General features: G+C 36.7%; 4 protein-coding genes across 7 annotated transcripts; 3 read left to right on the top strand and 1 right to left on the bottom strand.

Annotated features, from left to right (window-relative positions):
• Window positions 1-1,797: 1,797 nt before the first annotated feature.
• LOC147293920 (phosphoglucan phosphatase LSF2, chloroplastic-like) lies at window positions 1,798-2,112 on the bottom strand. The gene has a single exon (XM_086231149.1). The coding sequence runs from the start codon at window positions 2,110-2,112 to the stop codon at window positions 1,798-1,800; it is 315 nt and encodes a 104-aa protein (XP_086087275.1).
• A 595-nt stretch (window positions 2,113-2,707) lies between these two features.
• LOC147293919 (uncharacterized) lies at window positions 2,708-15,513 on the top strand. 4 transcript variants are annotated; one of them, XM_086232928.1, is made up of 9 exons: window positions 2,708-2,914; window positions 5,585-5,673; window positions 9,157-9,226; window positions 9,645-9,904; window positions 10,714-10,830; window positions 12,089-12,140; window positions 13,839-14,392; window positions 14,989-15,098; window positions 15,191-15,513. In XM_086232928.1, exons 2-7 carry the CDS (start codon window positions 5,587-5,589, stop codon window positions 14,375-14,377), a joined length of 1,125 nt encoding a protein of 374 aa, XP_086089054.1. In that variant the 5' UTR covers window positions 2,708-2,914; window positions 5,585-5,586; the 3' UTR covers window positions 14,378-14,392; window positions 14,989-15,098; window positions 15,191-15,513. The 4 variants fall into 4 exon arrangements, with proteins under 4 accessions (XP_086089054.1, XP_086089055.1, XP_086089058.1 ...); XM_086232929.1 differs by lacking the exon at window positions 2,708-2,914 and adding an exon at window positions 3,983-4,001; XM_086232932.1 differs by lacking the exon at window positions 2,708-2,914 and having other exon boundaries at window positions 4,620-5,673; window positions 14,993-15,098.
• Window positions 15,514-17,406: 1,893 nt separating this feature from the next.
• LOC147293918 (SMAD/FHA domain-containing protein) lies at window positions 17,407-20,709 on the top strand. The gene is made up of 2 exons (XM_086233719.1): window positions 17,407-18,813; window positions 20,219-20,709. Exon 1 carries the CDS (start codon window positions 17,498-17,500, stop codon window positions 18,773-18,775), a length of 1,278 nt encoding a protein of 425 aa, XP_086089845.1. The 5' UTR covers window positions 17,407-17,497; the 3' UTR covers window positions 18,776-18,813; window positions 20,219-20,709.
• A 5,168-nt stretch (window positions 20,710-25,877) lies between these two features.
• On the top strand, window positions 25,878-27,083 carry LOC147293917 (uncharacterized). The gene has a single exon (XM_086231148.1). It carries the CDS (start codon window positions 25,878-25,880, stop codon window positions 27,081-27,083), a length of 1,206 nt encoding a protein of 401 aa, XP_086087274.1.
• Window positions 27,084-27,454: the final 371 nt, after the last annotated feature.

The following is a 27,454-nucleotide window of genomic DNA, read 5'->3' as shown; positions in this document are numbered from 1 at the left end:
TAGGTATAAGTACTAAAATTGAAACTATTGAAGAAATTCCTGGTGGATAGAAAAATGCATTATGAAGAAGACACATAGATGGAGAAAGAGAACTAATATGCTGTATTTTATTTTCTATTCTTAATAAAGAGGGGAGAAAAAGTCATTATCGAAAGAGAATTTTAAAAAATAAATTCAAAACTCCTCTAACCATAGGATTTATTTATTTTTTATAGGTGATATTAGTTAAAAGTTGGGCTATTTACAAAAAAGTGAATAAAACATTTCAAAATTATAAATAGGTAAATCCGTAAATGAACATTTCCTAAATTCCAAAATAGTCACCATTGACTAAAATGAATTAAATAAAATTATGTATTATACAATAGATGACATGACAAATACTACAAATTATAGTCACTGTCATTACCATGAAAATTTCAAAAAATTACAAAAATGTCAAAACTAACCAGAAACTGACACGTGTTCAAATTAAAGGTAACAAACTAAAATAAAAACAATGGGCTAGGACAAAAAGGTAAAACTAACTCAAAGAAAAACTAGTAATGGGCTGTGGCCGACAATGCTATTAATCAAAACGTAATTTATAAAATTATGTGATTGATTAAAATGAGATAGAAAATTTGGTATTGACTTTTTTGTAATTTTGAAATGTTTTATTAACTTATTTGTAATTATCTATTAAAAATTATCTAAGTTAAAGAGATTGAGTTAGGAAAGAAACCAGATCGTTTGGAAAGGGAAAAGACACTGGTTCTCTTACTTTTTTCTTATTCATTTTATCTGATTTTTTATTTTATGATTTTATCTTTAAAAAATATGATTTTAGTTTAATAAAAAAATTATTTTAGAAAAGGGTATTTTAGGAGCTGTTTGGTATTCTATTTAAAAATTATTTTTTGTTTTAAAAAACAAAAAAAATATGTTTTAGTTAAGAAAACGCGTTTGGTAGACCATTTTTAAAAACAAATTTTTTAAAAAATAAAAAATATAATTTTAGTTTAATAAAAAAATTATTTTAGAAAAGGGTATTTTAGGAGCTGTTTGGTATTCTATTTAAAAACTATTTTTTGTTTTAAAAAACAAAAAAATAAGTTTTAGTTAAGAAAACGTGTTTGGTAGACCATTTTTAAAAACAAATTTTTTAAAAAAATTCAAAAACATGTCTCCTTTTAAAAATGATAAAACATCGTTTTTCTTTATTTTTTTTTACACTTCCTTTTTGCTTAGATGTCATCATTTTTTAAATTTAAAAATTATTTTCAAATTTCATACCAAACACGTTTTCAAATTTTAAAAATTGATTTTGAAAACTCACATTTAAAAAAAAATCTTAATTTTTGAAATTTTTTTTTGAGTAGGTTACTAAACAGTCCCTTAGGTTCCCACTTTTGATAAAATCTGTAAACGCCAAAAGAGTGGGCTTGGCCTTTTTTTTTTATTTTTTTATTTTATTTTATATCAAAGTGGGGTTGGCTTTATAATACCAGAAATTCCACTCTTTTGTATGAAAAAATGGTTAATTTCAAAGTTTTAAAAAAGTGGCTTTTTTCGGCAATTCGGTTCCAAAATCCTAATTGGATGGACTTGGATCCTCTGCCAGACTGTTTGGTACCAGACTAGTACCAGACTTCTAATCTAAGCCCTTCAATTTGTTTTAATGGTTGAGATTTTTCTACATCTTAACTTTTATATTTTCATCCAAATAATATTAAAACATTAGGAAAAAAAAAAAAAACTCATTAGTCCACTGCCCAGTGCATACCCCACCCCCGCCTGACGCCTTCTTCCTCCCAATCACCCTAAAATGGCTACTATAAGATGGGGAAGAGACTGACCCAGATCATGGTGATACTCATAGGGGTTCCTCATCATCTTCTTCATAGCTGTATTGTACTCCTCCATCGCATTCTTGGAATTGGAGGCTCTGTTGCTTGTGGGGTTCTTTTCAATTCCACTCTCAAGCAACCCACAAACTCTGTTCAATTTGAAGGAGTTATTGGGCACCATTAGACAATTGCAAGCAGTTTTCTTTATCTTCTTCAAAAGCACATCGTTTTCAAGAGGAGCTATGAAGACTGAACTCAAACAATTGTTGCCAACACTTGCCATTTCTCCACTTCCTTCCTCGAAGCTCACGGAGAATCACCCTCCCCATCTCCTCCCCTTTCTTTCTCTCTACACTCTCTCTTCCCTCCACGGTCTTAGGTGCTGGATAATTTTCCAGCCCTTCATCTCTCGCAGGTTGTCCTTTTCTCCACCAGAACACAACTCCATCTTCTTCTTCCTCTTGTAAGCCTCATCTATTTCTCTCCAAATTAATGGAAATTATTCCTTTGTAACCCCCACTTTCAACACAAGTTGAGATATACCCATTTTGAAGATGAGAAAAGTTTTGGCTGAAGCAGAAAAGATACCCAAATTGGGGCAAACTTGGGCTAGAAAATTATCCAGCACCTAAGATCGTGGAGGGAAGAGAGAGTGTAGAGAGAAAGAAAGGGGAGGAGATGGGGAGAGTGATTGGGAGGAAGAAGGCGTGAGGCGGGGGTGGGGTATGCACTGGGCAGTGGAGTAATGAGTTTTTTTTTTTTTTTTTTTTCCTAATGTTTTAATATTATTTGGATGAAAATATAAAAGTTAAGATGTGGGAAGATCTCAACCATTAAAACAAATTGAAGGGCTTAGATTAGAAGTCTGGTACCAGTCTGGTACCAAATAGTCTGGCAGAGGATCCAAGCCCCTAATTGGATACTACCTCAAAAACCCTGACGAACGAGGTGCTTTAATTGGCGTAGAAATAGGGTTTCTGACTTTCTGGAGTCCCTCTTTCAATTGCATCGTTCTCAGCCATCGTCCTCCGAGAGACTTGAGGCTAGCCATCGACGTTGAAGTTGAAAGGAGGTCTTTCCGTTAGGTAACCAAAAGAAAATTTTGACTTTGAAATTCACTCTCTCATATCCAATCCTTGATATTGCTATTGAAGTTTTTTTTTTTTTTCTTTTAAACGAAATTATTTTTGAGAGGGGAAAAATGAGGTTGAAAGGTGGTAATGGGTTATTAACACTCTGTGATTTGAGTTGAAACTTAGGGCTTGTTTGACAATGTTTGAAAAGCTTAAAAACACTTTTAAATAGTAATAAACGCTTTTACTTGCGTTTGACAAAAAATTAAAAGTGTTTTTGGATTATAAAAACACTTGGATGCGCTTTCTAGTGAATAAGTGCGTTAAAGTGCTACTGAGCAAAAGTGCTTCTTACAGAAGCACTCGCAAACAGACCCTAAGTAACTTAAGTATTCTATCAACATTTTTTATGCTAATTCTTAATAGTTTATAAGGTTTTGAGCCTCTTTACTATTACTAATTGGTATTAAGTTGGATGCTTCAATTTCTTTATGATAAGGGTTGTCCACGTGTTTGACTTGGCTTGGGGAGGTGTTATAAATATAAAGTCTTGCATAATAGTTTATAAGATGCTTGTTCCCTTATTGCCAATTAATTTTGGGTTGGATGCTAATTTTCCTATCGATTGAGATTCTCTTTTTTCATTTGGTGAATATTGGCTATTGATTGGTGGAGGGTTGATATGGAAATCCTTGTAAAGGTGGTGAGTGATTGATATGAGGTTGCTGATGGCAGGTGGGAGACAAAAATTAGGTGGGGAGGGAACAACAATTGGTTGGAGATATTTTAAGAATCACTTCCCATATGAAAAAGTGAAGTTGTTTTCCATTGTTAAGGAGTTATTTTCTATTGGTATGAAACAATTACTTTCATTTGGATGAGGTATTTCAAAATGATGGCATTTAAAGTTCCAAAGTTTATAAACTCTCTTGTGTGGGTAACCTATTAAGGATGATGAGATTTATAGCATATTTGGAGTTGACTTGTGCAGGGTGAGGTGGAGTTCAGGTCTATTCTTTGTATTCCTGGAATGGGACCTCTTAACAATGAAGATGTAGTAAATCCAAAAACAAAGAATATACGTTTGTATGTGAAGCAGGTATATGTGTAAGAGAATTTATAATTTCAATTTTTGGATGATGATCAATAAATATTAGGGGTCATGATGGTGTTAAAGACGACTGTTGTGTGGCGGTGACGATGGGGTTAATGGTATTAGTGGTGGTGGGGGTTGATGTTAAAGTTGGTGGCAACATTGATATTGGTGATGCTGGTGGTAGGGTGGTGGTGGTGGAAGTGTGGGTAGGGTGTTGTGCTAGTGATGTTGATGGTAGTGACTACAATGGTAGTGGCGGTGAGGGGGGTGGTGGCAATAATGATGTTGGTGGCGACAATGTCAATGATGGTAGTGGTGGCGACAATGATAAAGGGGTGATGGTTAGAGAAAGCTAATAGTATTGGTGGCTACATAGATGATGACAATGATAACACGGTAACAATGGTGGTGTGTGATGATGGTGGTAGTGCGGTGACTGTTGTGTAGTGGTTGCGATGGGGTAACGGTGGTTGTGGTGAGGTTGGTATGAAGGTGGTGGCGACAATAGTAGTGCCGATGTGGGTGGTAGCAATGGTGGTGATAGTGATTATGATAAAGGAGGAGTGTGTGATGATCATGGTAGTAGCAGTGACCAACGTGTGGTGGTGACAATGGGGTAATGGTGGTAGAGTCGGTGGTGGGGTGATAAAGTTGGTGGCGCCAATGGTAGCAACGATGTGAGTGGTAGCAGTGGTGGCTTAACTGCGGTAGTGTTGATAATAGTGGCTACAATAGTAGTGGTGGTGGCAGTGATGATGGTGGAGATAACAGTGGGGTGATGGTACTGGTGGCGATGATGACAATAGGGGGAGTGCTGGTTGGGATGAGGTAGTGGTGCTATTTGCTTCATTGTTGACAGTGGCAGTGATGAGTGATGAAGATAATGGTGTTGGTTTTTTGGTTTTTTTTCTTAAAACCCATTGTCTTAGGATTTGAAAGTAATACCTATTTAGGTGAAATTTTAAGATGACAATTTGGGCTCTAAATATCCTTACCTGAATTCACTAATCCCATCTTAAGCTTCCCAAACAGAGTACTTTAGTATTATGGCATGTTAAATCCCATATTAGAATTTAGACCTAAGTCTCACCTCAGACTCCCTTATTCAAACACTTCATAATGAAGTTAAAATGTGGAAAAGATTTCATACAGTCATCTTGGTGGAATAAACAAAGCCTATTGAAAAAAAAGGACATCATAACTAAGTAATCAGTTAGGTCTGTGGAGTTTTGGATACATATTGAGAGGTACCCGAGAAGTTTCATATGTGATAGGATATGGGACCATTGCATAAAGAACCATACTATGGTAGCTTTTAATCCAAAAAGTCTCTTTCTTGGCTGTTTCGCTTTTTGAGTGCTTTGCTTTTGTGCATAAACATTGATATATTTAAATCAAGTTAGGCACTTCAATGAGGGCCTTGAAAAAAGATTTTTGTTTTTTATTTTTTTCTTTCGGAGTATTACCTTAGTGACTCGTTCACCAATTTATGCTTGAATAATTGTTTATGTTATTTTATGCCAAAATTTGCACGCAACTTAGAAATGTTAATGTCACAACTATATGTTTTTGACGAATCATCACAGACATGCATAACCTACCATTTAAAGAGGGCCAAGAGGTAGAATCAAGATCATTTCTTGCAGGTTTTCGGGGTGCGTGGTTTCGATCTAAGGTATTTATCACATTAAAGATTACTAGCAATATCCATTATCAAATTTCGTTTCATCTTAGGCATATTTTAAGCTCAACCATTTTTCTTACAATAATGATTAACAGTTTCCAACTTCTTGTATTGGTATCTGATTTTCACTTCTTGATATTGATGTGGAACATTTATAGACTTTAATCAGAAGTCAAAACTGGTTTGATTTCTTATAAAATAATAATTAGGGTGTTTAGGGAAGAGGAAGAGTCATTAGCAAGTAAATTATAAAAGAGACAACACTTATAGGCCTTGTATAAGGCATATGATTAGATTAGATAGATTAAATGGCTTGATTTATGTGTATTTAAGAAAGAAGTTTCTAACTTGTAGGAAGAAGATAGATTAAGCATAAGGGGAAACTTATCCCTTCCAATCCCCACAAAAATGGTGGGACTAGTGGGGATAAGTTTCCCCTTATGGGTAATCCATCGTCTTCCCATCTTTTTCCTATCTTCTTCCTTCAAGTTAAAAGCTTCGTAAAGCCTTTAATTTAGAAGCTTCTTCTTTGAATGCTCATGAATGTAGCATTTAACTTATCCAATCCTATGCATCAAACAAGGCTATAGTCTTTGAAGATCAAATTTTGATAGAAAAGTATTGCCTTTTATCGAAGTATTGGTTTTTTTCTTAGTATATCAGGATTTTCCAGATTTCTCCTTAAAGAATTGAGGTTCTGATTGTATTTAAAGTAGGGGCTATACCTTTTTCGATTTACATCAAGTGGTATCAAAACCCTAGCTAGGCAAGGGGACAATTCAACTAGATGCAAAGGAACCTTAGCTAGAAAATGTGAACAAATTGGCTACCAAGAGAGTGGTAGGAATTGTGGATCACATTGGGAATGTACTACTAATAGCATCAAGTTTTTTCGAGATAAAATCGCACCTGGATAGGTCCATTGGGTCTGAGCCCACTCGGATGGTGAGGCGGTAAAGTTGAGGATAATATAACTGTGGGAGATATATTAGTAGTGGACCCCGCACCTAACAAATAGTATCATAGAATAGTTCGTTTGAGACACATAACACTTGATCAACATTCGAGGTGATCAACATTCAAGGTGGAACAGACACATGGTCAATGGCAACTCAATTTCTAAATTGGAGTAGCTCAAAAGAAATTCCTAAAACCAACTAGGTGGAGTAGACACAAGAAAAATCCTTATTGTGTTCGATTTGGAGTTTTAGAGACTAATTAATGCTACCAAGGAGGGTTTAGTCGAGTGGTCAGGCTCGTGGTTTGCTCCCATGTGATTTGAGGTTCGATTCCTCAAAGGTATCTATATATGCTAGAGTTTCCTACCTCCCAAAGATTGTAGGGTTCCCCTAGTTTCGAATCTAGGTTTGTCTTTGCATGAGATTTGCCAACAAATTGGATGATCGATCGTGCTTAGAGATGGACAGTTGCGATGATTCAAAGATGGACTTAGAGAGGATTTTTTCAAGAATTGTGATTTGATCCAACGAGATTGTTGGGAATGGTGAGTTGATCCAACGAGATTGTTAGGAATTGTTGATGAAGTAGAATTAGTTCACATCGAAATGGCGACCTAATAGTCTATAATATATAAGTTAGGAATCATTACTAATAATACCGAGATCTTTTAAGATAAAACCTCACACCTAGATAGGTCCATTGGGCCTGACCTCACCGGATGGACTTAGGTGGTTAAGTTGGGGACAATATTGGTGCACAAGCTATGTTTGTAGTGGGCCCACGCTGGTTTGTTGCACAATAGAGAGACTCGGAAACACCTGCAACATTAGATTAATTAAGTTGTGTGTAAGGCCAGAGCATTTTGGAATTATATGTTCGCTAGAACGGGTAGTCTGTGAAGGGGTAGATTATGGAAAGTTTATGGAGTAGTCTGTGAAGATTAGATTTTGGTAGACAAATATAGATTTATCAAAGTATTGGTTTCCAGTTTTCTCGTTGAAAATTGAAATATAGGCTCCAATGGTGTTTGAAGTATGATAAGTCCTCTTTACTTTGTAAGAGGGCTCTACATTTTCTATTTTTATTATATATCAAGAAGTTGTTTGCCGTTTATGTTATCAAAGGCCTCATTATTTGCTTGGGTATTTTCCTTTCTCAGTGTACATTTCATTGAAAGATTCTAGAGCTGGAAAATTTCGTTAAACAAGAATTAGTCCTTATGAAGGATGTTGTATGTGTTGCAAGCAAATGTATATTTGAATTGTTTTTTGCTACTTTGTACATTTGCTTACAGTTGGTAGGTGTGTCCCTCTCTCTCTCTCTCTCTCTCTCTCTCTCTCTCTCTCTCTCTCTCTCTCTTATGATTTCTTGAGTGTTGCATAAATCTATGGTTGAGTTGTTGGTGGGATGGCATGGTATTTTTGTTAAGAAGGCAAGTAAAGCAGCTTGGGGGACTACTCATATATTTTATGATTAGAGAGGAATGATAGTTTAAGTACTAATATCCACCAACTATAAGGAGTATTTCAAGTTGGTCTATGGACAGAAAAAGATTCAAATTCATATATTAACTAATGAAAACTTACAATATAGCATGTTCATATATATTTTTATCCAGAAAAAATTAAAATGACATGCTGGACATATCTGACGTGGCAATTTTAATGACATGGACACTAAATTTCTGCCATGTGGCCAAAAAACAATAAAAATTACCAAAACTTTTAAAAATAAAAAATAGAAATAAAATAAAAACTAAAAACATTTGAGAACACCCCGCAGATCCCTCACCCACCCACCATCCTCCCATTGTATCATAAATGCTATGTTAGCTATGTCCAGAGTGACATTTAATGGACGTGCTATATTGTAAGTTTTCGTTAGTTAATGTATGAATTTAAAAACTTTTTTTTGTTTGTGGACCAACTTGAAATACCCTATATAGTTGTTGTATATATTTGTACTTGAGTTTAGTTTATTTGAGGGGGTGCATACTATTTTGGAAGTCACGTAGAATTTTTGTGGCTGCTTTTCCCCATTTCTTTGAAGATTTTGTATTTTCTCTACCTTTTAAGTATTTTGTGCTTGAGTTTTTTCAGTAAAACCTTTACTTATCAGTGGAATAAATACCCCTGCAATATTAGTTAGGGTATTGCAATTTACAACTAAGCCTTTACAGCAGTTTATGTTTGATTTACTTTTTTCTAAACTATTATATGTACTCATTCTTGACCTTTATTAGTACTACCCATCAATGCTCCTATATGTCTCATGCGGTCATACCATTATTAGATGCTTTGCTGAAAAAAATGGGTGTGATGTATCATTTAATGACTTATGGTTTAAGGTGTACTTGTGCATAACATCCATATTTTGCATTTAAAATGTACTTTTCAGCTAGAGATTATTCCCGTATATGTGATAGAAGTTGTTTTCTCTATTGTTCACTATTTGATATAATAGTCTTTTAAAAATGGTTTCATGCCCTCTAATAATGTTTTTATTGTCATCCAGATAAATGATTTTGGTTGGAGAAATGGTCAGCAGTCGTGTGCTTTGGAATATGCTGACTTTCCAGATGAAAGTAAGTGATCTCTTTGGGCATGTTTCCTTTATGAAGAGTCACTAGGCTATGCAAGTTACATTTTAGATGGCAGAATGAACAGCTTGGGCTCTTTTTCTCATTTTATGTTCTGTATTTATTTAATATGATAATTATAGTTGTACTATTTTCTGATCATAAAGTGATTTATTATGTTGGAATTGCATATAATATCAAACGCATGGTCTGTTAAACGAATGTATGGTCTCCTTGTTATGAAAGAATCTTACTATTATTTAGCGATCAATAGTAGTAGTTGCCTAGTTTTTGTGTAGGTCTGTGAAGACTTTAGTTTCTTGGTTATCTAGTGTAATAAATATTGTGGGTAAGAACAATGGTTCTCTTTGTTTTCTTATGAATTTCCATCATTTTCATTGTCTTATATTGTCCTCATCTGCAGAAATAACTTGGATTAAAATATATCAAAACCACCCTTCTGATAGTAAAAAGTCAAGAAAGGAGAAAAAATTGCACTTGATGTTGCGTCCTCGCTTTCCTCCTTTCTATCATGAAAGCAAAATGCCTGATATCAATAGTGTAGTGGGAGTGGTGGCTATTATCGATGATGTCTGGAAGGTGGGAGATTTAGTTGATTGGTGGAAGGATGGTTGTTATTGGTCTGGAAAAGTGACAGAAGTATTAGGGGGTGAGAAATTTCAGGTAGTTTTATATTCCTCTCATATTACGTCACATGCTATTCTATCTCATGGTTCATTTGGATAAGGTATTCAGCATTTTTCTTCCCCTTCAGATTCTATGCTGTTTATCATTCCAATCATTTTAAACTCAATTGTTTGGTGTTTATTCACTGAATCACTGTATATTGTTTAAATGAAACCAACGTCATTAACTCCGTACCTTAACAACTTGCTAAATTACTCTAGCTGCCATGCCATACATGATTTTCCTTGAGCTCTTCTCTTAATTCACACATATCACTAGAGGATCAGGCAGAATGAATTGTGTCTGTCTAGTGCAAATCCAGCTGCAGTTCTTCCTTTTATTTATGTATAGATAATGTTATCTGAAAATATATAAATGTTTTGATGTATTACATTTGCTTCAAATGCCTAATAGAGGAATTGTTTTGGAGGTTAAGTTATTAGTTGTCGTTTCTGAGGTTGATTGATACCTGTCTTTTACTTAAGTGTAGTGGTCTGGAAGGCTATCGTATGGCTTTCTAATACTTGGAAATTTAATAGTTTTCAATGTTTACGAAAAACAGATTGGATGAGCCAACATGCATCTATTCACTCTACCATCCTGTCTGTCATTCTATTTCATCTTAAGCATAAGCTTCAATTCTTGGTACTTTGATGTGAAAGAGATACATTGCTATGCATCTATTCACTCTACCATCATGTCTGTCATTCTATTTCATCTTAAGTATAAGCTTCAATTCTTGTTACTTTGATGTGAAAGAGATACATTGCTTTTATTTGTTAATTGGTGTTCTCTGTTTTTTCCAGATTGAGTTGCCACCTCGTCCATTTGGTGAAGGGTCATTCTATGAAGTTTCTTGCAAGGACCTGCGCCCATCCTTGGATTGGTCTCCAGAATGTGGTTGGACAGTACCTACAGCCATGGTAACTGCAGCCATTCTTCATCCATCTGTATCTTTTCTCCATTTTTCCGTTTTATGTTTTTCTATGTAAAAACTTTTTTGTAAGGGGAAATATCAAATATCACCTAGGCAAAGATTCTTATGTCCTCCCTTAGTTTAAAATCGATAGATATCCCCCTTGAACTGAGTTTTGTTTAACCCACAGCCATGGTACTGCAGCCATTCTTCGTCCATCTGTATCTTTTCTCCATTTTATGTTTTTATGTAAAACTTTGTTCGAAGGGGAAATATCAAATATGACCCCTAAACCTAAACGAGCATTCTTATGCCCTCCCTTAGATTAAAATCGATTAAATATTCCCCCTGAGCTGAGTTTGTTTTGAATAATTTCTTCCATCAGCTCAAATTGTGAAAAGCTGATGAGGAGTTCACATGTCCATCACATGATGATGAGGCACTTCATGTAATGGACCAACTAATGGGTGCCACACATGAAAATCTCTTTTTCAATAAAAATTATCTCTCTCTCTCTCTCTCTCATCCTCTCCCCCCTCCAGTCTCTCTTCCTCTCCTCCTTCGTATCTGTTCCTTGCTACACCAATAATATGCCGCCTCCCATTCTTGTTTTACAACCTGCCATGTTGTTCCTGAAGTTGGGTCTTTCGAGGTGATCCATCTCTCTTACACAAGTTCCAAATTTTCAATCTTTCTGTTGACCAATTTGATTTGCGCTATAATCATGTATTTTGAGTGCTTTAAGGAGAGGGAGGTGGGATGATTTCAGCAAATAAATAGGGTGATATTGTAACATCTTTTCCTTGCATGTGCATTATATACTGCTCTTGATCGAGCGTTGAAAAGATTGTAAATGAAACAATTCTTGTATAATCATGATCATTGTAGAACTTTCTTTGTCACTTAACCTTGCATCTTGTATTCTTGACTGAATGTTCTACTGTTGGAAGTTTTGAAAACAATACCTCTTTATCTTTTTAATTATCTCTGTTCTGGTCTTTGTTGTGATTCTCACTTCTTGTCATCATGGCTTCGGATTCCGGATATATGCCACAATCCTTGCCTCACCAAGAATCCATTGTGTCACCCATGTTGACATTGTATCTTTAATTTTTATAAAGGAACATTCATCTTTAACTGGTATCATAATTTTAGACCTGTAGGTGGTTCTTCTGGCCTGTAGGTTTTGATGCTTTGTATTCAATTAAAAACAATTATTTTTCCCTTCTAGTACTAAATTGTTTGCAATGCCTTTGTCGTTGCAGGAGAGTGAAAATGGACATGCTCGTGTTCGGTTAATTAAGCCTGATAATCAAGGTAAGGATATACATGTTACTTCTCTCAACAAAATACATGCACACGTATGCTCTTGTTTTGTCTTTCTTTCTGGCTCTATAATCTGGGGAGTGGGCTCATAACAATTGACTGAGATAAAATAAAATTGAAGCCATTAGAAATGATTAATTCTACATTGGATTTTTAAATTTATGTTTTTTACTCAATTTCTATGTGAGTTCAGAACACCATACTTCAACTTCTCGATCTTTAAAGGCATGAAAATTGGTATTAAAGACATTGTTACGCCGAGTACTTTTGTGGTTCTTTTATGCACTTGTCAGTGGTACACATTGGAAGGTTTTCTTCCTTTATTTACTTGGTAGGAGGGTTGGTCACTTTTGATCCATTTTTTCTGGTCCTAGTAGACCCTAAGGGAAATGACAATGTCCATATGAGTATGGTGATTTGATCTGTGGTAGAGTTTGTCTGTTTTCTAACCTGATCAATAGTTATACAACATAAAGATAAGGATAGAATTTAGATGCCAAGGTTGGAGCCAACTTTTTAATTCAAAGGAATATGGTGTCTGTTTGGAACTTCAGAATTTAAAAACCCATACATCTTCTCCAGCCTTGTTGGCTTTGGGGATTGTCAATCCTTCTTGAAGGAGTTTCGAATGCGACTCATTGCACCTCAAACTGGCGAAATGAAAGCCCTTTTGTGTTTGTTTGACTGAGCAATAAGAAGTAAGTTGATTGGTAAAAACATCCAAGCTTATTTTGAGAGTTATGGTTGTGAAACCCCTATCTCCAGTATCAAGAAGAAAATTTCAAGTTGAATGAATGACTGAGTGGGAGTAACATGCCTATTGCCTATTGGTGAGCAAGAATCTCAATATTTGGTTTTGACAAGGGCTTCATTGATATTAATATTTAAACCCTTATTTGGTAAGAAGTTGAACTTTGTGAGTTTAATTGTGTTAAGAATTGATTATTAGTCACTAGATATATACTTAGAAGAGCTTCCAAAATTTCATGACTTTGTCTTTCACATAGCTCATCTAGGTATGGCCTTTTTTTTTTTTTTGGGTGGACTATATAAAAAGGAAAGAGATATACACGCATACACAACTACGAAAGGTGGAACCCATAGACACTCTAGTTAAAGCTTTAATCATGATTCCCTACTACTCGACCCACATTTTGGTGTTGTAAGCATGTAGCCATTGTAGTTACACCTTATTAATGTTGTATTAAATGAGATGTGAAATGCAAATTATGAGTCCTTTATAAACACTATCCAATTAACAAACATTATATATCTTGGCTCAACTCCTCCATCGTTAAGGTTGACTTGGGAGAGGTGCAACCAGCTACTACTTTCAAGAGTTTGAAACCAGTAATGAAAAAGTGCTTAGGTTTTCTGGTCCTAATATTGAGCTTAAACGAGTAGTAGTAGAAAAAAAGAAAAAAAAAAAAAAAGAGAACATCAACGACTATAAGAATCCCACCATTGTAGTGGAATTTTTGGTTACTGTATCCATGGGCTTTTAGTGACTTTATAGAAGATGTTTGATACCAGGTTTCATATGACTTCACTTTGTATGGTATCATGCAATAAAATGTTACCCCAACTTCTTGCCTCTTGCCTTTGAATCTATGCTTTCCCTTTTTCTTTCCAACAGGAACTAGAATTAGTAACACAATGGACCTGATTTAGATGGGATTTTTGTTGCAGGAGGCATTCCAAAGTTGATGGCTCATTCTGTGGGTGATGGAAGTAGGGATGTCCAGGCTAGTGCTAAAGTATCAGATCCTTCATTTTCTTCTCATATATCTGCTAGCTCATTAAGACTTCTCAATGGATCAGAGGAAATGGCAAGGCAACCTTTAGGTATTATAACAGCAAAGGAGACACCCACACCAGAAACAAATGTCGATTCGGATATGGCAGATAGTGCGATTGGGAAGACGAGTTGCTCAGATAGCGTTTCAAGTTCGCATATTAAAGATGCATCAAATGAAATGAGGAGAAATACAACTGGGAAAGACAGAGTTGATGACAATGGGTCCTTAAAGAGGATGAAAACTGATGCAAGCATAGTTTTGAATTCAATGAGGTCTGATACATTAGAAGCTGCAATTTTGGACTTGGAGGAACTTGTAAACAGGGTTAAATGGATGAAGGGTGTCTTGGAGATTGGAATGCCTTTGACAAGTGCAATGCCGCCCCATTGGAAATTTCTGGGACATCATCCCTCGTCCACGCCAAAATGAGGGTTTTCACTCACAGTAAGTTTACATTGGTATATACTATGTTTAGTTATAACACGCAAATTTCTGAATGGCATTTAGGTTGCTTTGACCTCATGGTGGTCTGTATGTGATTTTGTATATAATTTACTATCGTTCATGAGCAGAAGCTTAAGATTGTATGTCCAAGGAATTTACTATCTCTTGTAACCATGGCTTTGTAAATTTCAAAGTCTGAGAGTGGCAAAAGCAGATTTAGATTGATGACTATTATTCGGATGTGGTAAAAGTAGATTAGTTTGTGATGCATGACACATTATTAAGTACTTTTCTCAATTATATTGATGTGTGAAAATGAGTTTAGATAAAGTTTACTAGGAGGCGGTTAAAATTTGTGCATCAGTTTGCCTTAAATGGGTATCTAAAGTTAAACAAGGCAATCAGGGCTTGTGCTACTTTTGCTGGTCCTGAGGATTTGCTTTCTCAAAGAGAAGCAAGTACTTCGGAGCAAAAGTTGTTGAAGTTGTGATGCAATAGTTATTCTATGATATGAAGTGCACTCAATTTGCCATCTGGTTGTGATGATTCAATAATGACAAATCTCTAATGGCTTTCATATTCGGTCTGGTGCCTAGGAAGGCAGGAGCAAATTGGACTAATAGCATAGCCGGGGGCAATTCATCTCTTTTCAATCTAGCGATTTTATTTTAGCACACTTACTGGATGGGGTTGTGGATATTCATGAGTAAGCTTTGTTGAACCATATTGTTCCACTGTGTACTGTTATAAAATTCATTACATGCTTTGTTAAATATGCTTCTTTTGTTATTTATTCAGTCTTTTGTTGGATATTGATGGATGCTTTATCATCAAGTTCAAGATGTAGAGCCCTGAAGCAGGAGAGCAATCTGGAATACATGTTCAAATTTGATTGCAGACGGTGTTTCCCGAGTGGCTAATTTGCAGAGCCAGACATGCTGAAGGCTCAGTTCTTTTGCCTGGCTTTGACTCCTTGCAGTGTTAATATGCACCAATTCTTGAGATGCTTGTTTCTTATCTTGATGTATATTTGAATTGTGACATGAATCATGATATACTTTTACTGATCATATTTCGTCTAAACTCCTATTTAAAGAGAAAATGCCCAGGTTTCTACTTTCTATTGCCACAGAAGTTGTATCCTAATTCCATCCCTATATTATATGCAGCATACAATTCGTCCAACATCTCGAAACCGACTTCTTAACTCTTTTCTCAAACCTCTCACATGAGTTGAGGGCTATGATATTGTATGAGTTATATAGGATCAACTCCATGTGAGAGTTTGAGAAAAATGGAAAAAAAAAAAAGAAAAAAAAAAAGCCAAGTTCTATAGCATCCTTCCATCCTTACAAGAGTAATTATTACCATATAAACAGAAATGGGAGGAAATTTTATTGATTCAAGGGTAATTATTATTATGAAAGAAAAGTAATTCTTAAGAGAAAAAGGAAATAGTAAAAAAGAAGGGGGGTGCTTGAGAGGCGAGGAAACCAGTAACCGCGATACACCAGCCAGATGCAGGCAGTACCACCTACAAACCTCACGGGGGCATTTTGGTCCACTCGGGAATTAAACACGTGGAGCATCGATGTTTCTTTGTTTAGCCACATGGGGGAAACACCGGATAAAGACCCCCACAGTAAATCCCGCAATGGGAGGGTTTAGGGTTAATAGGGTCACGAGCAATTCCCGACCCCACACCCCAGTTACTCATACTGCTTTATACCAGCCCATTTAAACCACAGTAAAATTCTTGAACTTCTCGATGTGGGATATCTACCAGTCTATTACTACTAGTCCAACCATGCTAAGTGCTAACCATGTTATTATGCACTTATGAGTTTCTTTATGTGTTAGAATATGTTTGTTCATATTTTGTAAGAGATTAATTCAATACATTCTTTGTGGACCTTCGTTTTTAAGGAACAAAATACCTTATCGTTATGCTCAAGTCACTGCCTTATTTAATTAGTTATGATATGTGGATGCATACAGATGCTACTAACTCATACATTTTAGTTTAGACTCTTGAGCACCTTGATGCCCAAAAAGCCTCTCTTATCCTGATGACATATATAAATAGGCTACTTTCCAACTTTGTTATGTCATCACAATCATTTAGGCAAGTAGATCACATTCGAAGCTTGGCTAATTAACTATACATTCTCTTGAAATTAGGTATACATTATTGTACCATGTGAACTGCACATTGCATGAGATAAAACATGTCTCCTAAAACTTTGTTTCAACGAAACCATATCCAGGAAAAATAATGTTGACATAGCATGTTCTCTCATACACTAACTTGTGGTTGCGGAAAGTTCATTTCTCAACCCTCTCAAATGCAATTCTGTGAACTAGTTCAATATGGTTAATCGGATTGGTTCACTACTCAACCAGTCAACCCTCTTAAATGAAATCTCGTAAATAAGTTTAATAGGGTTAACCGCATTGCAGAATGCAAATACACCGAGCATTTGAATGCTAGTGCTACGATATTCAAATGGTCAATGCATTTTTTGCATGTATACATTGGAGAAGCCTTATGGAATGGAAGATAATTTTTATTATTAATTTCAAGATTTTTGTTTTGTTTTTTAAATATAGCTTTATAATTTCTTTGAACAAAATATATATATATATATATATATATTAGGGGCCTTCCAATGAGGGATTTTCCTTTGGGGCCCACACAGGTAGTTTTGTGTCGATTCGAATTGTCTATTTTTTACATTTTCATTGATAGATCATCTTTGTAAAAAATTATCCAAATCGAAAATCATTTGTCTATTTAACTTAGATCAAACAAATTAAGAGTTTCATCGAAAATATTTGGTTCGTCTATTTGTTTGATCATAGTTAGATAGACAAATAATTTTCGATTTGACTGATTTTTAGATAGACAAAAAATGTAAAAAATAGATAGTTCGGATAAACATAAAACGATTTGTGTGGGCCCATAAGAAATCCCACAGGGTATATATACTTTAGAATTTCTTTAAACTTTTTTTTAAAAAACTAGCTTATTGCCGAGCGAGCCTTGAAAGACTGAAAAGCATTTCAAACTCTTAACTTCCCGTCCCGCCCATTTCTCTCAAAAAAATGGAGCCCTTTGCTCTGAAACTAGTAATTCTCAAAGGCCCGCGCGAGGGCGAAACCCTAGAATTTCGACCCGGATCCAATGTCCGGATCGGCCGTCTCGTCCGCGGCAACACCCTCCCAATCAAAGACTCCGGCATTTCCTCCAAGCACCTCTCCATCGAATCCGAATCGGGCATATGGGTGCTCCGAGACCTCGACTCATCCAACGGAACCATCGTTAACGACACCAAGGTTCCCCCGAACAAGCCCTGGGATCTCAGCGACGGCGACGAAATCAAAATCGGGGAGTACACGAAGATCGCCGTCAAGATCCACGGTGGCAGCGAAGAGAGCCGGTTGAGACGGAACCCGAGGCGAGGAGCCGCGGCGGCGGTGGCTACGGTGGGGTTGGTTGCAGAGAATCGAGGCCGGAGAGGTAGGGTTGAGGCTGCAAAGGAGAGCGAAGTGAAATTTGAGTTGGAGGGAGAGAATGGCGAGGAGAGTGAGGCTGTAGGGAAGCGAAGGCGGGGTCGGCCGAGGAAAGCTAGGGTTTTAAAGAGTGATGAGCCGGTGGAGCAAAATCCTGTGCCGCAATTGAGTACGAGGCAAACTCGGAGCTCGAAGAATGAGGAATGTGTGGTGGCTGATTCGGAATTGGGGAAGATTGAGGGGAAGTCTGGAATTGAAGGTGGAGAAGTGAAGATTGGGCCGAGAAAGACGCGCGGCGGGAGGAGGAAGAAAAATGGTCCTGAAGAGCTACCGGAGTGTGATAAAGTTGATGTCTTGGAGCAGAGGGGTTTGGGAGATAGGGTTGTGATTGATGTTGAGGACAATGAATGTGCAAAAGGTTTGAATTTGGAGGAAGAGAATCGTGGAGAGGGAGGTAGTGAGCTTAATGTAAGAGAGAGTGGTGAAAAGGGGTTGAATTTGGAGGAGAAGAGCCTTGAAGAGACGGCTAGTGAGCTTAATGTTAGAGAGAATGGTGAAAAGGGGCTGAATTTGGAGGAGGAGAGCCATGAAGAGGCAGCTAGCGAGGCTAATGTTAGGGAGAGTGATGATAAGGGTGAGAATGGGAGTAGGAGTGGGAGTGGTTCTGGTGTTAAAGAGAGTTTAGAGGGTGGGCAGGTGCCGGATTTGGATAAGATGACGATGGGTCAGTGGTTTGATTATTTGGAGATTTATTTGCCGAAACAGATAATTGATGCGACAGATGAGATGATGGCAGCAATGGCAGAGAAGGCGGAGAGGGTTCGGAAGTATGTGATAGAGCAGAAGAAGGTGAAGGGTCAACTCGGCTAAACGGAGGAGCTGAGAGCATCAGCACCTTGTGCTTTGTGGTAATTTGCAGCTTAATTTCTCTGTTTTTCTATATGAATGAGTTTGTAAAGAATTTGTACGGTATTGGTTTTATTATGATACATAGACCTTACTATTATGTATATGTCATTACTTAACTGTGATATTTGGTCTTTGATTTAAATCTTGGATGTGTACACAAAGTTGCATCTATCGAATGTTTAATATGGGAAAAAATCCAATGAGATGAAAATAATTCAATGTGACATCAAGCATAGTGAGGGGGCTAGTTAACTGTGCTAAGGTTACTTGGTCTTTGATTTAAGTCTTGGATATGAATATAAAGTTGAATATATTGAATCTTTACTATGCGAAGTATGCAATGCGATTAAACTAATCTAATTGCATTTGTGAACATAAATCATAGTGAGGGCCTGAGGGGGCTAGTTCAACATTTGCAATTCTATCAAGTTATCTACCTGTTAATATATGATAGTGCAATCATATAGAGTCTGTCCTCTTTTGAGTAGGTTGATTGTGTGCTGAATTTATCTGTTTGAAGTCGGCTTTGGCTTTGTCTACTATTGATACAGAGGAGTTGGCATATGCATATTATCGAAGCACTGGTTTTAGATTAATTCTCCAGAAAAAAAGGGAGGGTACATATAATATGCTCCATTCAGTATAGCCAATTGCTTGTGTGTGTGTGTTCACTGTGTTGTGAAAGAAATAACTGAATTCTTTATTGCAGAAAGCATTCTCTCTAAGGAGGCCTTTAGAACTAGTTTATTCTTGTGTGTGCTATGCAAGGGAGAGGACCTCTCGCTCTAATTTGTCCTCCCTTTTCTGAAATAATCTGAAGGTAGGATGGAAATAAGAGAAAGCATTTGGTAGATAGAGACGATGAGAGTTTAACTTGCCAGGACAACCAATTTATGGATTTCTCCTTTAGCCTGCTTATACTGTTCTACATGTCCTGCTATAAATTTGTTAGCTCATCAATAGACCTAGTATTTATGAGAGTAACATGTGGGAATGTCAGATATATTTTGTGTGTTATATGGATCTTGGAGAGGGTAGTAAATATTGTCCGGTTGGTTTGGTGGAAACATTACCCAATAAATGGTTCATTTTGCACTCCTATATGTAAGTAATTTAAGAAAACAATTGCTGAAACTTATTTTCTGATCATTTAAATATGCGGAATATTGAGAAAACAATATGTCGTAGATTGCAACTTAAAAATAGCAACTACTGCTGACCAGAAGTTCTCATTCATCTGTAACATTCTCAATGTATGACAAGAGTCATTAATTCTTAAGTTGAGTTCTTTTTTGCCTGTCTTAAGTTGAAATTATTGGTGGCATTCTACATACCAAGACCTATGAATGACTAGTCATATGTAAACGCCTTATGTTCTTTGTTTATTCTGTGGCTTTTTTCCAGGATATTAGTGTATGCAAATCCAAATTTCAGAAGGAAACCTTCACAGAAGTCACAGTACCTGGCAAATTCACCAAAGAAATGCTTGAGCTTTGTGGTATTACCTCCCTTAACTGACTTAGTATGTCAACTTTATATTAGTTCTCCTTTTTATCCAATTTCAGTTTTAGCTCTATAAAATGTAATGCCCTATAGGTCTGAATTTTAAATATAAGCAAATAGTAATTGGAGGAAATGCGTTATGTCTTTCTCATGCTCTGTTCTGTTAATTCCATTGATAGAATCTTGGGGTCTCCTTATCATATATTCACATGCATTGGCGTTCCATTCGACCTTATGCAGACCCAATGGTGTTAGACTGTTAGGTGTATGTTGTTGGCCCTTTGGGTTTCAATGGCTTTTAAGAGGTTCGGTGGTGAATCCACTTTTTCCACGGCTTTTAAGAGGTTTGATGATGAAATAAAGGCGAAAGCGAAGAGAGCCGATGAGATGGACCATCGTTTTATGAAGTTAAAAGCTCCACGTCGCTTAAAATTTGTGGACTATCACTGTGTATAGCGATAGTATTTTTCTCCACAATGTTACAGAACTCTCAATTTCAAAAGAATAATGAAAGGTATTATACAAACTGATTCATTTAATTAATATGTTTGCATGGAGTATGATCATTATACCCCTTTGATATGAGGGAAGATAATGTCGAAATGTGAACTGAAATGAGGATATACTTGTTTTTTTTACATATACATTTTCTTATATCCTCCATCTATAATCTCTTTAGCCTATTCTCTCATTTTTTTTCTTCTTAATCTTTGATTAAAAACAGAAACTAAAATCAAACTATTGCTAAATGGGCCCTAAATTTTTCTTATTTTCTTTCCTCTATTTCTCCAACCCAACCTTTCTAATCATGTCCACTCTACATTCGATTGGTTAAAACTTAAAAGGCTACAACTACAACAAACAAAACCTCAAAAGGCTACAACTACTCTGGCCAAAAAAAAAAAAAAAAAGGCTATAACGACATTTTTGTCCATTTCTTTTTCTGTGTGGCACCTGCAGCCTGCTAAGCCGCATTCCAGTATCTTATCAATACTCCCTCTTCTGTGTGGTACTTACGATTTTGTAAATGATTGGATGGAGAGATTGGTGCAATTTTATTTGATTATTTCTTGTGGTTCATGGAATTTGGTGGCCCTTCCATAACTCTATCTCTACACAAAGTACCTAAAAATCTATTTCAGTTTTTCCGAAGTATTTGTACCTGCATCTATATTCCTTATTTGTATTTTAGCTTAATTATCGATTTACCACCCAAAATTGTAACTCATTCCCACTTTACCACCTGAAAGTTTTTTTGTCCCAGATTACCACCTGTAACTTACATCCGTGTCCCATTTTACCTTGTTCCGTCAACAATTCTGTTAATGCTGACGTGGCGCACTGGATGTGTGCCACGTGTCACATCTTTTTTGTATTTTTTGATTTTTCTATTTTTATAAACTTTGAAAATTAATTAAAAATAGCTCCGAACTTAAAAAAATACACGGAAAATTCCTACCGACTTGTCTTAACTAGTACTAATTTACTATAGGGTCAAAATGCCAATTTTCCCTCTAAAAATTTTCAAAAAATTTGGAAAGTCCAAATTTATTTCTAGAAAATTAAAATACTCTAGACTCTTTGAAAATTCATAGAATAATCTCCCGAACTCCAAAAAATATGAGGTATGCACCGTTAGTCTTCTAAAAACTAACATTACCTTTCTCGTGAACACTTGCTACCCAAAAGACCTCTCGGTCTTAGAGAAAAATAAAATTCCCTATAAAATAAATTCTAGAAAAATTCTAAAATTTCTGTAAAGTCTCGAAATAATTCTCTAAAACAAGCTTTTGGTAATTTTTCAAAATATTTTTGAGAATTTGTCCAAGAGTTTACGAAAATTCTAGAATTTTTTTAATAGAGGAAAATTTATTTTAATTTTTTAGAAATAAATTTGGACTTTCTAATTTTTTTGAAAATTTTTAGAGGGCAAATTGGTAATTTAACCTTATAGAAAATTAGTGCTAGTCAAGACGAGTCCGTAGGAATTTTTCGTATATTTTTCTGAGTTCGGAGCTATTTTTAATGAATTTTCAAAGTTTATAAAAATAAAAAAATAAAAAAATGCGAAAAAATAAAAAAAGATGTGACACGTGGCGCACATCTAGCGCGCCACGTCAGCATTAACGGAATTGTTGACGGAACAAGGTAAAATGGGACATGGATGTAAGTTACAGGTGGTAATCTGGGACAAAAAAACTTTCAGGTGGTAAAGTGAGAATTAGTTACAGTTTTAGGTGGTAAATCGATAATTAAGCCTTGTATTTTTGAGGAGAATATACATAAAACCATGTCGAATGGTTACCTTCTCTTTCTTTTTTTTTTTTTTTTTTTTTGAAGAGAAATGAGATTTTTTATTCAACTACAATAATTCTCATACATAGTTGGATGGAGCCAAGGAGGGCCGGTATCCACATCTAACTATATATTGCAACCATGGTTAGATAAGGCATAATGAGCTAAAAAGTGTGCGGTTTTGTTGGACTCTCTCTGCCTAAATTGACATTTGGCATTATTGAAAGAGTTAATTACACTTACACCTCGTGAGGTTTATCGTCTTTTCACATACACTCCATGGGGTTTCAATAATTACACATACACCCCCTAAGGTTTTAAAACTGTTGCATATAACCCCTTACAAGAAAAATAAATAAATAAATAAAAAAGAAAATATTTGTATTCAGGTTGGACCTTACACCTTGAATAATCTTATTAGGCTATTTAATCCCTTAGCATGCTTTTTTGCATAATTTTTCATTATTTTCGTCTCACTATAGGGGGTTATATGCAACAGTTTTAAAACCTCAGGGGGTGTATGTGTAATTATTGAAACCCTAAGGGGTGTATGTGAAAAGACGATAAACCTCAGGGGGTGTAAGTGTAATTAACTCTTATTGAAACTAGGGGTGGGTTCGGTACGGTTACCGAGCCGAGACCCCCAAACCGTGTACTGACCGGACCTTTCTCGGTTGGCCACTTTGATTACCGAGACCGGTACCGAAATGTCGGTAAACCGGCACTCAGTTGAACCGGCATTCTCGGTCGGCTCGGCTCGGAATGGACCTCTGACCGGAAACAAAGAAAGAGAGATCGCAGAGAGAGAGATAGAGAGAGAATGCATCAGAGAGAGAGAGAACGCATCACAGAGAGAGAGAACGCAGCAAAGAGAGGGATGAGAGAGAGAGCCCAGCCCAGCCCAGTGTACCACCCTCCTCCTCCCATTTCTTTCTCTATCCCAGCACGGCGCTGGTATAAGCGGAGCCCCTGGGTCTAAAAACCACTTCTTCCATACTCATTACTCAACCTCTTGAACCACAAAACCGATGAGCGTAAAAGCTACAAGAATATATATTGCGGTTATGCACTCTTCGAATAGGAATCCATTTTCTGAAAGATCCTGGCTTTCGTGCTTTGGTGGGTCTCCGAGATCCTTTCAATGACCTATGTTGTGTTGAAGGGATATCTATATGATCCGATCGATTGCGTAAAGCCCGCGGTAGCAACGGAACCGGGGAAAGTATACAGAAAAGACAGTTCTTTTCGAATCAAGATCGAGAAAAGGAAGTTTTCCAATCATTGACTCAAACCCATTGTCGAACCCCACTCAGCGGAATAGGGAGGTACTTATGGCAGAACGGGCCAATCTGGTCTTTCACAATAAAGTGATAGATGGAACTGCTATTAAACGACTTATTAGTAGATTAATAGATCACTTCGGAATGGCATATACATCACACATCCTGGACCAAGTAAAGACTTTGGGATTCCGACAAGCCACTGCTACATCCATTTCATTAGGAATTGATGATCTTTTAACAATACCTGGTAAATCAACGGTTTCAGAATCTGAGAACCGGAACCGAAACCGAACATACCGGTTCGGTTGGCAAACTGATATCTCGGTACGATTCTTTTCCGATATGGTTATTTTCGACATCGATTGAAGCGGTTTTGGATACGGTCTCGGTTTTTCGATCAAACCGACCCAACCCTAATTGAAACTGACCAAGAGGTCTTTGAATCTTCTATAAGCGTTCTATCCGCCATTGTAATTACCCCTAAAATTCATGGCACAGATCATAAAGAATTCTAAGAAGAACACTAAAGTCCTTTAGTGAATTGTAGGCGTGCCACTGCTTTCGGCCAAGGGCTGTTTGCAGAATTGAGATGTATTTGTTATGTCTTGCACCGGACCTGACTATTAACCAAACGATTGCAAGCAAGAAAAAGGAACAAGAAACCTGCCGAAAGTTTTCCTTGCCTTTATCCTCAAGGACTTTAATCATAGGTTTCGGTGACTGTGTTCTTGAACTCGTAAGTGCGAACGATTGTGTGTTGAGTAATTGGATAACAACAAAATAATGAACTTTAATGAAAAAAGTGTGAATAATCTGATTATTATGAAAACAAGTGACAATGGTAGTTCTAACAATAAATCTCATGGTAAACAAATATAAAATTATGAGTCGAAACTTGAAAGAAATCAATACTAAGGAAAAGTAAACCTTAGCAGAGCTAAAAACAAGAACAAGAGCTTGAGGACTTGAAGAACAAAAATTGCTTGTGATCTTGAGGATTCTGAGAACTGATTGAAAAGTTGTAGGTTATTGTGTTGATTGATTGTTGAGAGAACCCTTCTGAATGCATGATGCCTCTTTATATAATTGTTCCCCTGCTTAGTTTCAGGAAATCCTTCTTCAATTCGAACTAGGACTCCTTGCTTTCTTTTCTTCAAGCCAAAGTTACTTTCAATTGCCTGATTTGGAACTCCTAATCTACCAAGGATTTCTCGGCACAATTGCACTAGGAAACTTCCAGAACGTTTCATGTCTTAGGCTATCTTGTTGGGCCTTCAAAACTACATAAAACTTGAGCCCAGCCGTGATTTCGGCCCAAACCAAATTAAGGTGTAAACATCCGCCACAAATGGGAGAGGGTTGTTGATTCTTCTCACAGCATTACAAGAATCCATCTCCAGGATGATATTACTTAACCGCAGATCATGTGCTTCCTGCAAGCCAAAAATTCCCCCCATCATCTTTGTTTCTTCAACTGAGAAGCCACCAAACACCGACTTGGTTGCCACCACCACACATTGCCCATCATTATCTCTGATCACAGTGTTGACATTAAGGCTGCTAACTGATTTATTAGTTGCCTTAATTAGATTAGTTTGTTAGTTAATCAGTTGTAATTAAACTAAAGATTGACAGGTGGCATCATCTAGAGGATGATGATGAATGGTTGAGATGAGATATAGGCTCTCTCTCTCCTTCTTTTTTTGTTTTTTCTGTTGTAGTGGCTATAAGCCTCCTGGCGTGGGTATAACAGAAAATAGAAATGAATATACTGGAATGAAGAGCACAACGTGAGCTCTGCTCCACGTTTTTGATCCATCTTCTTTCTGTTCATTTCCTGCATTTCTTTCAGATTATTGAGCTTAGAATTCAACATGGTATCAGAGCTCCCAGGTTCGATTTGAACTGGGCGTCATTTACTGTGTGAATCGCGAGAGAAATCCAACGAGAAAACTCTCGGATTCGACTCAATTCAATCAACTATGGCTGGATCTGGAAGTGGTGAGCTACGGGCTCCCATCTTTGATGGCACGGAATTCGATTTTTGGAAAGTTAGAATGGTTACTATCTTCAAATCTCATGGGATTTGGAAGCTCGTTGACAAAGGGGTCTCTATTCCAGAATCGAAGAAGAAGGCGAAGGAGAAATTGAAGAAGGCAGGTGAATCAGGGACTGATGATGGTGATGAGGAAATCGATGCTTACCTTGAAGAACAACTCATGAAGGATGCCAAAGCTCTGGGTATCATTCAGAGTGCTGTATCAAAGGAAATTTTTCCTCGCATCGTAAATCAGGAGACATCAAAAGGAGCTTGGGATCTGCTCCAGGAAGAATTTCGTGGTGACAAGCAGGCGAGGTCAGTGAAACTTCAAGGTCTGCGTCGTGATTTTGAATATATGAGAATGAAGGATAATGAACCCCTCTCAGATTATCTTACTAGACTCTTTGATTTGATAAATCAAATGAAATCATATGGTGAAAATTTGACTCATCAGAGAGTGGTACAAAAGGTTTTGATTAGTCTGTCTAAGATATATGATCCAATATGTGTAGTAATTGAGAGGACTTCAGACTTGAATACTGTTACTGTGCAAGAAGTTGTTGGGTCTCTCAAGAGCTATGAGCAACGTTTGAATAGGCATGATGAGGATGCTATAAGTTCTGAGAGAGCTTTTGCAAGCATGAGTATCTCTCCAAAACCTCAGAACAAACCATTTACATATGATGGTGCAAGAAAAACACAGAAGAATTGGAAGACAAAACCCAAAAAATGGGAAACTAAAACTCAGCCAATAGTGAAGCAGATTAGTGGTTCTGAATTTGGGAAGGCTAAGTGCAAAATCTGTGACAAAGCTCACTATGGTGAGTGTTGGTTCAAAGGGAAGGTTAAGTGCCACAATTGTGATAAATTTGGCCATGTGATGAAAGACGGTCATCAACCCATCAAGAGAGGTCAAGTTGTGAATTATGCAAATCAGGTTCAAGAAACTGCCACGATGTTTTATGCCTGTCATAAGGCATCAGTACAAAGGGACCATGATGTATGGTATCTGGACAGTGGTTGTAGTAACCACATGACCAGCAGTGAGTCCCTTCTCATCAATATTGACAGGAGTGTAAGATGTAAAGTCAAAATGGGCACTGGTGATCTTGTGGAGTCAACAGGAAAAAGGAACCTTGATTGTTGAGACAAAGAGTGGCACTAGATACATTCCAGAAGTTATGATTGTACCAGGTCTTGATGAAAACCTTCTTAGTGTGGGACAAATGATTGAGCATGGATATTGGATTCTATTTGGAGATTTCATGGCCTGCATATTTGAAGACATGAATCTGCAGGAACCTATAGCCACTGTACAAATGAAAGGAAACCGATGTTTTCCACTTACATTTGAAAGTGTTAATCCTATGATGGCAAATAGAGCTACTGTTGTAGGCTCTTCTTGGAGATGGCATAGAAGGTTTGGTCACTTGAACTACGATAGCTTGAAGATGCTCCAAGATAAAAATATGGTTTATGGTCTGCCAAAACTTGGAGACTGTGAGCATGTATGTGAAG

This window comes from Dryas octopetala, chromosome 2, assembly GCF_963921425.1.
Source record: "Dryas octopetala chromosome 2, drDryOcto1.1, whole genome shotgun sequence".
Taxonomy (NCBI): domain Eukaryota; kingdom Viridiplantae; phylum Streptophyta; class Magnoliopsida; order Rosales; family Rosaceae; genus Dryas; species Dryas octopetala.
This window is presented reverse-complemented; position numbering and strand designations above follow the sequence as displayed.